This window comes from Gracilinanus agilis, chromosome 4, assembly GCF_016433145.1.
Source record: "Gracilinanus agilis isolate LMUSP501 chromosome 4, AgileGrace, whole genome shotgun sequence".
Taxonomy (NCBI): Eukaryota; Metazoa; Chordata; class Mammalia; order Didelphimorphia; family Didelphidae; genus Gracilinanus; species Gracilinanus agilis.
The window spans coordinates 363,390,970-363,405,552 of NC_058133.1; the positions used below are offsets into that span (position 1 = coordinate 363,390,970).

At 37.0% G+C, this 14,583-nt stretch overlaps 1 protein-coding gene across 2 annotated transcripts in view; it reads right to left on the reverse strand.

Annotated features, from left to right (window-relative positions):
• The window catches only part of LAMA4 (laminin subunit alpha 4), a 211,411-nt gene that overhangs the window by 141,220 nt on the left and 55,608 nt on the right, over positions 1-14,583 (reverse strand). For both annotated transcript variants that reach the window (XM_044676736.1, XM_044676735.1), the window contains exon 2: positions 5,336-5,437. In XM_044676736.1, coding sequence (XP_044532671.1) covers positions 5,336-5,437 — 102 coding nt within the window. The remainder of the gene's footprint in view (positions 1-5,335; positions 5,438-14,583) is intronic.

Here is a 14,583-nt window from a genome sequence, read left to right on the forward strand (position 1 = left end):
TAGTTTATCTTCTGTGCCTGGTGACTTGCACTCATTGGAAACCTGTCAAATGCTCTCTGACCTCCTAATTTATATGCTAAAATTTCACTTGTGAAGAAATATAATTCTTGTTTGTTTAACTTAATTCAGAGTATTTGAGGCTTTATCTTTGTTGGATCAGTTACAGAATGGTTTTTGCTCCTTTTGAAAGTCAATGAATAAAAATGTTTAGTCATGTTGAATTGTTTCACCTGGAAAGAACAGGCTTGAGAGAAAATTAGGAGCAGGTGAGGATAGATATGTACAATGATTTATTTTGCTATCAATATGAAAAGGTATCAAAAAATGTTTTGAAAGGGAGAAAATGGGAAATAAGAAACTAGGACTGGAAGTTGTACAAGAGTCAAAAATTGGGTCCGCTGAATTTGAGACACTTATTTGAAATATGTATGGTTTTAATAAGTTGCAAGAGGCAGTTTAGGTGGCACAATTGACTGAATGACAAAAAAGAGGCAATATGTTGTAGTGGATGGACTATTTAACTAGGTCTGGATTCTTATCTCAGCTCTATCTCTAACTAGCTGCATATTGTAGTTGTTTAGTATTTTTCATTCATATCCAATTCTTCATGACCCTTATTTGAGGCTTTCTTGGCAAAGATACAAGAGTGGTTTACCATTTCCTTCTCCAGTTTATTTTGCAGATGTGGAAACTGAGGCAAACAGTGTTAGGTGACTTGCCCAGGGTCACACAGCTACTATGTATGTGTCTGAGGCCATATTTGAACTCAGGATGATGAATCTCTAGGCCTAGTACTCTGTCCACTGTGCCACCTAGTTGTCCTACTAGCCACATGACCTGAAGCAATAACTTGGACTTTGTAATAATATCTTAATTGGTTTCTCTCTAGGCTCTCCCTCTCCCTCTCCCTGATCTCTACCTAGTTCCCATATTCCTAAAACACATCTAAGCACAGCTGACTTCTACTCAAAAATTTCATTGTTGTTCAGACATTTTAGTTATGTCAGAGTCTTTGTGACCCCATTTTGGGTTTTCTTGGCAAAGATACTAGAGAGTTTGCCATTTTATTCTCCAGTTCATTTTACAGACGAGGGAAATAAGGTGAAATGACTTTCCCAGAGTCATGCAGCTAAAAATTGTTTAAGGCTGAATTTGAACTCAGGAAAATGCATCTTCCTGATTCCACACATTATTGACTATGGAAAAAATATATTCAAAGAATCACATGGTCTTGCATTGGAAAGCCATCTAGTCCAACCTGCAGCTGAACCAGAATTTCCTTTACAATATAGTTCAATATAGCCAACTGGGCGTATTCTGCCTTTGATTGAAGAACCCAGTGGATGGTAACTCCTTGTCTCCTGAGTTAAAATAGTAAAAATAATAATAGCTAACATTTATATAGCACCTTAAAGCTTATAAAATGCTTTGCAAATATAGTCTCATTTGATCCTCACAATGTTACAGACATAGGGTCCAGGCTTGTGAACAAATTAAATAAGGAACTCCTGGTGAAGAAGGTCTTCCATTTTTTAACAAGTCAGCATATTTTCTGAATTTACCTAACACACTTGGGAGTTATATCCTATTATTAACCCCATTGAACAGATGACGAAACTGAGGCAAACAGAACTTAAGTGACCTTCTAGGGTCACACAGTTCATAGAACTCCAAAACTTTGCTCTTCCTGCCTCCAGGATCAAGACTGTAGTCCCTGAACCACCCAGCTGCTTAGATATCCAATTTCACTTTGACAACTCTCATTTAGGAAGCTTTTCCTTTTATAAAGCCTAAATTTGCAAAGTCTCTGCCACTTTTATCCATTTCACTTCTTGGCTCTTTGGCTAATTTAATCCCTTTTCCAGATGACAGCTCTTCAAATACTTTTGACTTGCCACTAGACTTCAATGCCTCCACATGAGAGACTGAGATTGAAGACTTTGTCGAACTCTGCCTCACTTAAAATCAAGACATCACACCATGATGGCACTGGTCCTCTTTGAAAGTACAATAAGAATTTTACTTTCTTTCTTTGGATATTTGCATACTCTTTCTATTTACTTTCTTGAGTACTTAGAACATTCCCTCTCTGGAATTCTCTTCCCCAAGTAGAATGCAAGCACATTCAGGGCAAGGACTGTTTGGTTTTGGTTTTCACATGCCCAGTGCCTAACCTAGTTATTTAATAATAATAATAATAATAATAACAACAATAATAATAACACTATTCTAATAAATAATATTTATTTGTAATAATAAATTTCTATAATAGTAATTAATAATAATAAGTAACAGAGTAGTTATTTAACGACTATAAACTGAAATATGCTGAATTAAATTTCTGTGCGCCTCTTTTTCCCCATCTGTAATTATGTCTCGGGGAGCTTCCAGCTATGAAATGTAATGAAACTATTTGTAAATGTGAAATTCTAGACTTGTTTTCTAGGTCCTTGGCAGCTGAGAATAATCTGGAACAAAGAAAACAAATCTGAGTTGGCTGTTACAGACTGTGGAGACAAGTAAGACAAATAAACCAAATGGTTAGAAACTGGGCTTTATCTAAATTAAGTGATATGACCCAGTACATCTACAATCTTTATAATTTTTCATGTGCTCCATGTAAATACACGCAACTAAAAAAAACTGTTTGTTTTTTGTTCCCATAAATTATTCTTTTTCCTTATTAAACAAACTAGTGGTGGTATGCATCTTGTTTCTCCCTTCATAGCTGCTACATAAACAGTATCTTAGGTGGGGCCACAGGGCCTTGTCTCTTGGGTTCTTACATCTAGGGCTCTGCAAAACCTCTAGAGGAGGAGGTTAGCGTGTGCTATTTTTTGTGTCTTCTGGCTTACAAAGGGGAAGCTAAGTAATGTGGTGGATAGGGCAGAGGGCTTGGAATCAGGAAGATGTCTCCCTGACTTAAAATCCAGCCTCAGACACCGTGTGACTCTAAGCAAGTTACTTAACCCCCATTTGCCTCAGTTTCCTCAACTATAAAATGAACTGGAGAAGGAAATGACAGATCACTCCAGTCATCTTTGCCAAGAAAACCCTAAAAGAAATAATGAAGAGTCAGACATAATTGCAAAATGACTAAACAACAGACCAGACAAGCAAAGAATCTGGCTCACAAAGGGGTACAGGGAATGACCTTGCTCCCTCCCTTGGCCCTACTCCCAATGTCCTGGAGCTGTTCAGTCCAAAGCCCTGCAATGCCCTGATCCCTGCACAGCTTTGCATGGTCCCACCGCCATGGCACAACTCTTCTAAGGATCATCTTTTTCTTTCTACTCCCCTCAACGCCAGCAGTAGTTCAACTAAGACTTGCTGTGGAATGGGTAGATAAGGGCTTTGTGCCTTATCTCTCACTCAGAGTCCACTCCATTGGACAGTCTTCTATAATGGGACCAATGTTGCCATGACCCGCCTCTCCTCTTGCCCCCAGTTCCTAGAGCCTCCCCTTTGTTGAAGGTGAAATGAGGGGAAATGTTTCTAGGTGTGACTCTTCTGCTTTGCCTGTGCTTCTCTGTCTAGTGATAATAACCAGGTGTTAGCTAGGAGGTTCCCAATTGCCTTTTGAAGCTCTATTTAGAAAGTTCAACACGTTAATATTGATAAAAAGACTCCATCACTTATGCTAAAGAGAGGCAATGATGGTGTAGTGGATAGAGGTGCCAGGAAGATACAAGTTCTAATCTTCTGATACTTTCTGATTGTGTGACCCTGGCTAAATCACTGAATATCTCAGCACTTTAAAATGAGAGTTGTCAAAGTAAAATTGCATATCTAGGCAGCTGGGTGGTACAGGGACTACAGTCTTGATCCTGGAGGCAGGAAGAGCAAAGTTTTGGAGTTCTTTTTTTTTGTTGTTGTTTTTGTTTTTTCAATAAAACCCTTACCTTCCGTCTTGGAGTCAATACTGTGTATTGGCTCCAAGGCAGAAGAGTGGTAAGGGTAGGCAATGGGGGTCAAGTGACTTGCCCAGGGTCACAGCTAGGAAGTGTCTGAGGTCAAATTCGAACTTAGGACCTCCCATCTCTAGGCCTGGTTCCCAATCCACTGAGCTACCCAGCTGCCCCCAAGTTTTGGAGTTCTATGAACTGTGTGACCCTAGGAAGGTCATTTAAGTTCTGTTTGCCTCAGTTTCTTCATCTGTAAAATTTAATTCTTTAACTCAAAGATCTGGAAACTGGGATCCTTAGATCTTTGAACTTTGATGGGGAAAAAATTAAAATTTGGTTTCCTTTATAATCCTATGTATTTTATTTTATGTTATCAACACATCACAAGAAATATGAAGAACCTCTGCTTTAAAACTAAAAATGCCAAAGATGGTGCTAACTAACTTGTATTAGTAGAACAAGTATTTCCACCCCAGGGCTCTCTATGACATCCGGGCCTTACCCCCTGCTTAGGCTAATACCTTTATCAGAAAGACAGATGTGTTTCTCACTGCTACCATTAGACACCTGGCAGAAGGAACAGTTTGTCTATGAGGTCAGTTGCTATTTTTTCCTGTGGGAGAATCGATCTCCCCCTCCCTCCCTAGCTTTGGGCTTCTTTGTTTTGCCAAGAAAAAGTGACTGAGATGCTAAGTCCTGCTGTCCTGGGGGTTGAGTGAATGAAGTACAAATTATCAGAGTTGTACATTCACTCAAGCATTTCCATGGGGATGATTTTGGGAAAAAAAAATCTCTGGTATTAAAATAACAGGAAACCGGAGATGGGAACATTAGAAAGGGGGAGTAGGTTTTGTCAGCTGCCTATGCCTACACCCCAGCAGAGGACATCCTGAATGTAAGGGTTATTTAAGAAGGTAGGGGGAGGAGAGAAACTCAGCTCATCCAGACTAAACAATGCAAAGCTAGAGCCTCTTTAAGTGACCTTATTATTTGTCACTCTCTTTCCACAAAGAAGGAAGGGCTCCAGCCTAAAAGAATGAACAAAGAGGTTTCCTTTATGTGTAATGAATGGGAAAAGTTGCTCAAATCCATTTCACTATTACCTCTTCCAAGAGTCAACTGGGCTCACTTTGGAATCACCAAAATACTGGTTGTAATTCAACTCTCTTGCAGTGAATACAGTACTCATGGGGAGGATTTCTGGATCTGAGGCTCATAGAGGTTCTGTGCCTGACCTGTAGCAAGGGGCCAGTACATATGCCCCTCCTCAAAGTGCCACAGTTCTCATGCCCTGCTCCATGAAGATTTGGTTTCTTCTGATTACACCTGTTCTAAATTCATCGAACATTCACCACTAGGGTTTTATTTTCTATTTTCAAAATAAAGAGGTTGGGTGAACTAGACACAGGGTTAAGGGAACTGTCACTTACCACACAGAATCCAGAACCATCCAGACACTCGTTTGAATTCCCATTACAGTCACAGGGCAAACATTCTCCGGACACAGAGTGAAAAAATCCAGTTCCACAGCTCTGAAACACAAAAACACACGCCAATTTTTTTTTTTTAGTTATTTAAAAGGTCAACTTTGGCTCACATACTATTCAAATGGCCTTTATGTTTTCTATAAAATGCACACTCTAATAGGAGGATCCAATAGATCTTGTTCTTTTGCCAAAGTTTTCTTTCATAATTTGTTTTACCCCATATTTTTTACTGGTAACCTGGATTGCTTCATTCTCTTTTTACAAAATTGAACTCTGATTAGTTTCTTTTTAATGTCATAGGATTGCATATTTAGAGCTAAATTGTCATAGGATTGCATATCTAGAGCTAAAAGAAAACGGAGGTCATTGAATCTAATTCCCCCATTTATAGATGAGGAAAATAAAGTTGAGCAATATTAAGTGACTAATCCAGAATCACACAGTTTGTAACTCTCTGAGGTGAAATTTGAACCTAGATCTTCTTGATTCCAAGTAAATACCTATAAATTCTGAGATTTAGTAAAAATTTTCTATATCTGGGATTCTTTCATTTTTGTTGCTATTTTCTTGGCATTTGAAAAATTTGGAATATATTTAGAACATATTTACAACATTTGGAAAATTTGGAGCAGAAAGAAGGCTATGTGGAGGAGTGTTAGGGGTACAGATCATTGTATTTTATTACTTTTTACTTCTTAGGGAGAAAGAGTATTTTTATTGATGTAGACTCTCATGTTATCAAAGACATAGATAATCTACCCACAGATCTTCTAGCCAGATCTGTCTCTAAACCATCCCAGAGAAATAATGTTCCATTTTATTTCCAAAGATTTAGGAGAGAGAGAGACTATGTGGTTTCCCTCAGGAATTATATTTGCTGTATATCCTACTTCTTTCTCTTCCCTCTCAGTGGTTATGATGTAAGCCTATTTCTTCTTGCATTTTCCTCTGTAAAATGAAGAATGATTGGTCACAATTCCCAGGCCAATAGTAGGTTTGGAGCCCCGATACTGAAGCTGGACATGAATGACATTGAAGAAATAATTCAAGAGTGACATATAATCATAGAATGAAAGTAGTAGAAGGAACCTCTTATGTCATTTAGGCCAGTTTCCTTGTTTCACACATGAGAATTGATACCCTAAAAGGTTAAGTAACTTTCCGAAGTAAGAATTAGTAGTAGTGGTAAGTAGTAGTAGTAGTAGTAGTAGTAGTAGTAGTAGTAAGTAATAAGTAGTAAGTGGTAGCAGTAAGGATTAGAGCTTAGACTCAAACCCAGAAGTCCAGGGCTCTTTCTACTCATTTTACTACAAGACAATAACATGGGAACTAGCTTCCATGAAAAAAGGAAAAAGGAATTGATTTTCATATCGCTATAGATGAAGACAGAGCTAACACTTAATTACAATCAGTGAGGAGACATTTTGTAATTGATGTTGGGGAGCCCATCTTCATGTCTAGTAAGGAAAAACTGAGAGGAACACTTCTCACATGGCAGCAAGAGGCATTTAGATTAGACAAGAGCAAAATATTACATCACTGACAGGTCCATTATTGTGGATTATGAATGTAAGTTGTAGAATTACCTTTTCTGGAAGTTTTTATGAATATAGGTAGATTTGAGCATAAAATTGGAAGTGGGGAGAAGATAAATTAGAGTAAGAATTCTTACCCTAGGGTTGATTATTTTAAAAATTTTTAGATATTTTGATGATTTTAGATCAGTATAACTTGTTTCCTTTGTAATCCTACACATGAGATAATTCTAAAACAAGCTTTATTTAATGTATTTTAAAAATATTCCAAATAAGTTTCCTTAAGCTTCATCAGACTTCCAAAGGAATCCATGACACAAAAAGAGCCAAGAACCTCTGGGTTAGGTCTCTAGTCCTGTGATTATAAGATGATGAAAGTCCAAAAGAAGAGTTGTGTCTTAAGGATGCTCCATGACAGTTAGGCTAAAATATCTTTCTTCCTCCTAGTTATTCTTATAGAATAGTTGGCAAGGACCAGGGATAAGATATAGGAAGAATTTCTTGATGAGACGGTGCAGCCATTCCATTGCCGAGTGAAAGGTAAAGCCCTTTAACCACTCTTTCCCATTATTGCACACTGGGAGTGAGAAGGAAGAAATAAGAAAGCCTAATGCCACCCTTGCAGCACTTTGGCCTTCATTACAGAACCTAGAGAGATTCTAGTTTCTAAAGAAGAGTTATTAAATCCTATTTTTACCATTAAAAATGAACTCTTTTCATTTTGGCTCTTGAAACTCAAGTGGTTTTTCATCATAAAATTCTACATGGAATATCAGAACTAAATTCACTAATCACATAAAAGGCAGATAAAAATTAATCTCTTCACTTTTAAAAATAACTCCCTCTCTTATAAGATCTAAGACTCATGTTCCTCATAGACATGCAAAAATAGATGGTCTTCTGAAGAATAAATTAGTGCCAGTCCATTTGATTCTAGGATATTCTCTTGAGTGAATTCAATGAATGCTGCACAGGTGTATGTATATGTGTGCAACTGATGAAACTCAAGTGATATAGATCAAATACACTAAACACCCTTCAGCAATGGAACAACATCCCACAGGCATCTGGCTATAGAGAAATTAGTTGTGATGAAGAAGCAGCAGAGGTTGAAACCTTACCAATGAGCTTAGTGCCATTGAGTTACTTATGAAGCCCATGTAACCTCTTTTGCATGCATGGCCCCTGACTTGTTATCAGGGAGAAATAGTAAAATATTTATGATTCTAGTACTTATATGCCAGTTGGGGAGAAGAAAGAGAAGAATTTAAACTATAGTGAACATCAATCAATTATTCCATCAATCTACAAAAGAGTATGGGACACTGTATTAATAAAGCACTCTATAGTCTATGTCCCTTTTGCGTTCATATGCTGTGTAATGCACAAGACTTAGAGAAGTTTGACTTCTCACACCTGTCTCTACAAATATTCTAATTATTTCCTCTAGACAAGCCTATCAAACATAACACCCACTAGATCAACACAATACAGAGATGGACCTTGGAGGAAATCAGGATTGTGGGTGGAATATACAAGACACTTTTTTTGTTCTGTTATTATATTCTGAAAATATTTTTTTAGTGGCGTGGGGGCAGAAAGTTTTTTTGTTGTTAATGCATTAATGAGAAAAAGAAGAGTTCTTCCTCTAGTTCCTATAGAACAGAATTAGGAATTTAGAAGCAGATTCACTATTAGAAAATGTCATTCTAAAAATCAGTCTGTATGTCTTATAGATTGTTATATTTTAGTTGTTATAATCTGATTTGATCTATGATAAACATTTGCATTTTATCTTTTAACCAAGGTCCTAAAAATAGTTTTGATGTATTGACTTTCTTTTGTTTTCTTTTAAAATTTGCATTGATATCTTTTGGTTTTGAATTGACTTAATTTCTGAATGTATCTTCCTTCTGACCCTCCGCAGAGAGCTGTCCTCCAGAGATATCATAAGTGAATTAGAACAAGGAATATATTATGCATTAGATTTATGGATGGGAGAAGAATTTATGAGTAAACAAGAGATGGAAATCACTGTAAGACATAAAATGGATGATTTTGAATACATTAAATCAAAAAGGTTTTGTACAAATAAAATGAATGTAGAAGTGAGTTGGGAATTTTTTTTTTATTTCTTAGAGGTCTTATATCTAAAATAAAGAGAAAATTCTCTCAAATTTATAAGAATATAAGTCATTCTCTAATTGATTTACTTATTTTCATCAGTTCATAGGAAACTTCTCAAGCTTAATTGTATTCCTCATAGTCATTATTTCATTATTCATGTCCTTAATTCACTCCTTTAAAAAATGAGAGTACAGGCCATTTTATCTTTTCTCTAGCCTTCCTTTTTCTGCCATTGGAAATGGGATTCCCAGTTATTTCTAGGCTCACCATTCTGCTTTGTCTCCCACTCCATCCTGTGCCACCTCTCCACATCTCTTACTCTTTTATAGCCCTACCTTACCTACCCTCTATATTTTGTCTTCTTATATTTAGAATACAAGCTCACTGAGAGGAAGGACTGTCTCGCTTGTTTATTTTTCATTTCAGCTCTTAGCACAATCCTTGTATCATAGCAAATACTTAATGCAGTACAAATTTTATTCCTTCATTCATTCCTTCATCTATTCCAATGAGGGGTTTGGTTTAGCTGTCTTCTGGAGTCTTTTCCCATGCTGAATCTATCATCTTATGTACCAGAGTTTGTTTAGTTATGCGCTAATTAATGGACATTTACTTTTCCCTTTCAGATCTTTACTACATCAAACAAGCTGCTATAAATATTTTGGCAGATAAGAAACATTTCTTTTTATCTTTGATCTCCTTAGAGGAGATGGTTAGTAGTGGAATCTCTAAGTCAAAGATGTAGACATTTTATTCACTTTCTTAGCATGACGATAAATTGTTTTCCAGAATGTTTGAACCACTGATTCAACCATCTTAAATTTTTTAAACCAGGTGAATAAGTAGAGTTTCTAGAATTTTAACTTTTGCTTAGTATTTCTTACTCCACTTTTCCAGGATGTTGAGGCCATTCCACTCTTTCATTTTGGCTATGGAAATATTTTCTTAACTCCCTATGTTAGTTTAAGGATGACATCAAACAATACAAATTTTCAAGCCTTTCGTGTGACACCGATGCCCCAGAAATTAATGTTTTATTCTCCTAAAATTTGTTTTGGCATCTCTCCTTGAACATTGTGTATTAGCTAATTTCACCCCACACAAAAAGACTTTTCCTGTCCAGGACCAGGGAGTGTCAGTGATTCTTCCATTAAAAAAATTGTTTCTGGGCAATAATTATAGCCACAATTATTTAACTCTTATAGCTTAATTGTGTAAATCACATTCATAATCAGATATTATGAGTGATAATAGAATCCAAAGCAATCCTTCCTTGCTCTGAGTATACTCATCTTTCTAGGCTTACTTAAAAACCTTTGCAAATTTAAGATTAAAGAAAACTCCTAGAGAACCTCACCTCCTAAGAAGAGTGCAATTCACTCTAGTCTATCAAAAAAAGCCTAGTATCTGGAAGATTGGGATTGATCACTAGGGCACACCAATTCATTTACCTTCATACAAAAAAAGATGGAAAGGTTGCAATCTACTTTAAGAAAGATAATAGCTACCCATGGCAAAGAAAGCACTGGGTTCTATGGCTGAAGCAGAATTACTGTAGCCCAAAATGCAGGGAGTAAATGTGAGAAAGGAGATTTGAACCCAAGTCTTCTGATTTTAGGGGACCTAGATACCGCAATGGATAGATTGTTGGGCTTGGAGTCAAGAAAACTCATCTTCCTGAGTTTGAATCTGGTCTCAGATACTTAATAGCTATGTCACAAATCACTTGACTCTTTATTTTGGCTTCCTCATCTGTAAAATGAACTGGAGAAGGAAATGGGAAAGCGCTCCAGTATCTTTGCCAAGAAAACACCACAAATGGTTGTAGAGAGTAAGGCATGTCTGAAACAACTGAACAATAACAACAGCAAACCTTGGATTTCAGAGTCTCTTTCTACTGTGCCACACTATTGAGAAAAAATGCTTAAAAAATCATGTACACAGTAATAATAATATTGTACAGATGATTAGCTGTGAAAGACTTGGCTATCCTAATCAAGACAATGATCCAGGACAATTGCAGAGGACCCATGATGAAAAATGCTGTCTCCAAAGAGAGAATTAATGAACAATGAGGGCAGATTGAAGAATCCTTTTTTCACTTTATTTTTCTCATTTTTGTTTGTTTTCTTTTGTTTCTTTTGTTTTGTTTGTTTTGCATATATAATTTTTATTTTTATTATTTATTAAAAAACCCTTACCTTCTTTCATAGAAGTATCAGTTTCAAGGCAGAAAAGTGATCAGGGCTAGGTGACTGGGATTAAGAGCCTTGCCCAGGGTCACATAGCTAGGAAGTACCCGAGGCCAGATTTGAACCCAGGTATAATTGACATATTATTTACCTTCTCAAGGGCTGGGGAAGAGTTGAAGGGAAGGAGAGAATTTGGAACTCAAAATTTTAATAAAAGTTCATAATTTTTAGAAATGTAATTGGGAAATATTTAACATTAATATATGTGTATACCTATATACATATATGTGTATGTATATATATACATATACATACATACATAGATATATAAAGAAAGCACACTGTTCTCAGCATTACTCTGTGAAGGAAGTAGAAAATATTATGAATCTTTACAAATGAAAACACTGAGATTCTGAGGGCTAAGTGATTTGCCCATAGTCTCATAATTAATTAGTATTTGAGGTGGAATTGCAAATTCAGGTTTCCCCATGTAATAATGTCTCCTTTCCACTTTTTTGTTCTCAATTCAAATGTGAGAGTTCATTAGCAGGGGTCCCTTGCTCTTCCAATACAGATCAACCTTTATTTTGCTTGTTTTTACAATCTTAGAGAATTGCCAGGGACAAAGAATGATTAACTTGTCTGAGGTCACACAGCCATCAGGTGTCAGAGATGCAACTTGAATTCAAATTATTTTGCCTCTGGAGTGAGCTCTTTATGTATTATGCCTTGCTACCACTCAGTAAATAAGTTGAGTTGTTGCTAGAAAGAGCCTGAAATGATGATCCAGATCAAGAAACTTTGTAAACCATTCTCTCCTTGTCCATCCAAATTTTAAAAAGGACTCTACTGAGATCAAGGACAATCCTTAGATAAAACTGACTCTGCTTGGTCTTGGCCAAAGTAATAAGCCACCAAGTTTGCATTTTTCAACTACAGTCAGCATGTGAATTCAGTAGAAAAAATTCAGTAATGAAGTGAATCCCAGTGTACTGTGGTTTCAGTTGGCTGGATGTTGTGCTCTCTTGGCTGATTTACTTGAAATCTGGAGAGAATTATCCATGTGTATCCTCCCTCCACTCTCTAGTTCTTGCTTGCATAATTACAAATTCCCCAATTTTCAAAGGGTGAGACTTTAGAGGCCAAAAAAATTTCACCATTGCTTGACTGATTTTTCTTCCTGCAACTAGGAGAGCTGTTTCAAATTCTTCTACAGTTTACTCAGTTCAAAGGCTTTCTCCCCCTTCAAGTCACACACACACACACACACACACACACAGCAATAGAGAGAAAGAGAGAGACAGAGAGAGAGAGAGAGACAGAGAGACAGAGAGACAGACAGAGAGACAGACAGACAGAGAGAGAGAGAGAGAGACAGACAGACAGACAGACAGACAGAGACAGAGAGAGACAGAGACAGAGAGACAGAGAGAGAGAGAGAGAGAGAGAGAGAGAGAGAGAGAGAGAGAGAGAGAGATTTTCCAGTTTGATGGAGGAATATTGGAAAAATTACAAAAACTGTAACTATAGTGTGACCCTCTGTTCAGTCTCCAAAAGGTCAGACACAAACCTCCCCTAAGCTAAGGAGAAATAGAACTCTGTGCTTAGAAGAGTTGAGTCTGATTGCAGCTGTTGCCCCTCTGCTCTTAGGGGTGATATCTTTGCTTATTTGCTAATCTCCCTGGATCTGAAAGGAACTAGTGAAAGTGAGATCATAACTTTAGAACTAGAAGGGTATTAGAAGCCAGCTAGTTCAACCCTCTCATTTAATAGATGAAGACACTAAGGCCTGGGGAGGTGGAGTCTCTTGCCCAGGGTCACTTTGGTTGTATGTTACTGGCAGAGCTGGAAGGTCCAAGCCCAGAACTTTTGATTCCAAAGCCAAGGTTCTTTCTGTCACACCATGTATGATTACAGTGAGTATGCAGTCTTTTGCCAATTAATGAGGCAAATTTGCCAATTAATCAATGGCAAAGTGAGGAATAACAATATTTATTATAGTTATTATTTCTGTTTATGTTTTCGTTCTCCATGACTTCCTTATGAGGGTCAGTCACATTGCATTTAAAGATCTGGCTCATATGAGAGGAGACCAAAGCTCAGAAAGGCAAAATTATTTGGAGCAAATCCCTTGGTGAGTGATAGATTCATTCTGATTATAGACAGTAGATTGTAGGTTTGGAAGGCAGTAAAGCTCAGTGAAGAGAGAGGTGGCCTTGGAAGCTGGATTCCAGTTCTGTCTCTGCTAGAATAGTGATTGAGTGACCCGGGGCAGGTGACTTAAATCTCTCAGAAATTCTCTAACACTGCAAATTGCAGAGAAGGTGCTGGCTTACACTAGAAGAGAAAGCTCCTAATGGGGACCTGTCTACACCAATGAAATCAAAGTGCCTATGAGAGAAAGAGAGAGCAAGACAGAGACACAGAGACACAGAAAGAGAAAGAGAAAGAGAGGAGACAGAGACAGAAACTTAGAGAGATAGAGGCAGAGAGAAACAGACAGAAAAAGAGACAGAGAGATTTGGAGTCAGAAGACTTGAGTTTCATTTCTGGCTTAGGCTTGCTACAGTGAGCCAAGTCATCTATCTTTTCTAAGCCTCAGTTTTTTTCATCTATAAAATGGGGGTAACACTACTTGTATCTGTTGCTTCAACAAAGTTCTATCTTGTCAGGAAAGTGCTTTGTAAAGTAAACAAATACACTCACATACACTGTAAAAGTGAGTTGAGGCTATTTCTCTGACTTCAGGGTTATGAAGCATATTGTCCTGATATGGATTTTGACTGTGGGGAGATACCACAGTGGAAAGAACACCTGGATTAGAGTAACAGGGTTCATATCCCATCTCTTTCACTCATATTTTTGTGACTATGGGCAAGTCATTTACTTGAAACTTGGTCTTTAATTTTCTTTACATGGAACATAAAAGTCTTTGAGGTTCCATCCAGGTTTGGGACTAGGATTCTTTAATAATTTCTTTTTTTTTTTTTTTGTTTGTTTGTACAAAAGCTTTTTAGTTTAATATAATCAAAACCATTTAATTTACATTTTGTAATTTTCTCTAACTCTTGCTTGGTTTTAAAGTCTTTCCTTTCCCAGAGATCTGACAAGTATACTATTCTGTGTTCACTTAACTTATTTATAGTTTCCCTCTTTATATTCAAGTCATTCACCCATTCTGAATTTATCTTGGTGTAGGGTGTGAGATGTTGATCTAGACCTAATCTCTCCCATATTGTTTTCCAAATTTCCCAGCAGTTTTTGTCAAATAGTGGATTCATGTCCCAAAAGTTGGGCTCTTTGGGTTTATCATACACTGTCTTGCTGATGTCATTTA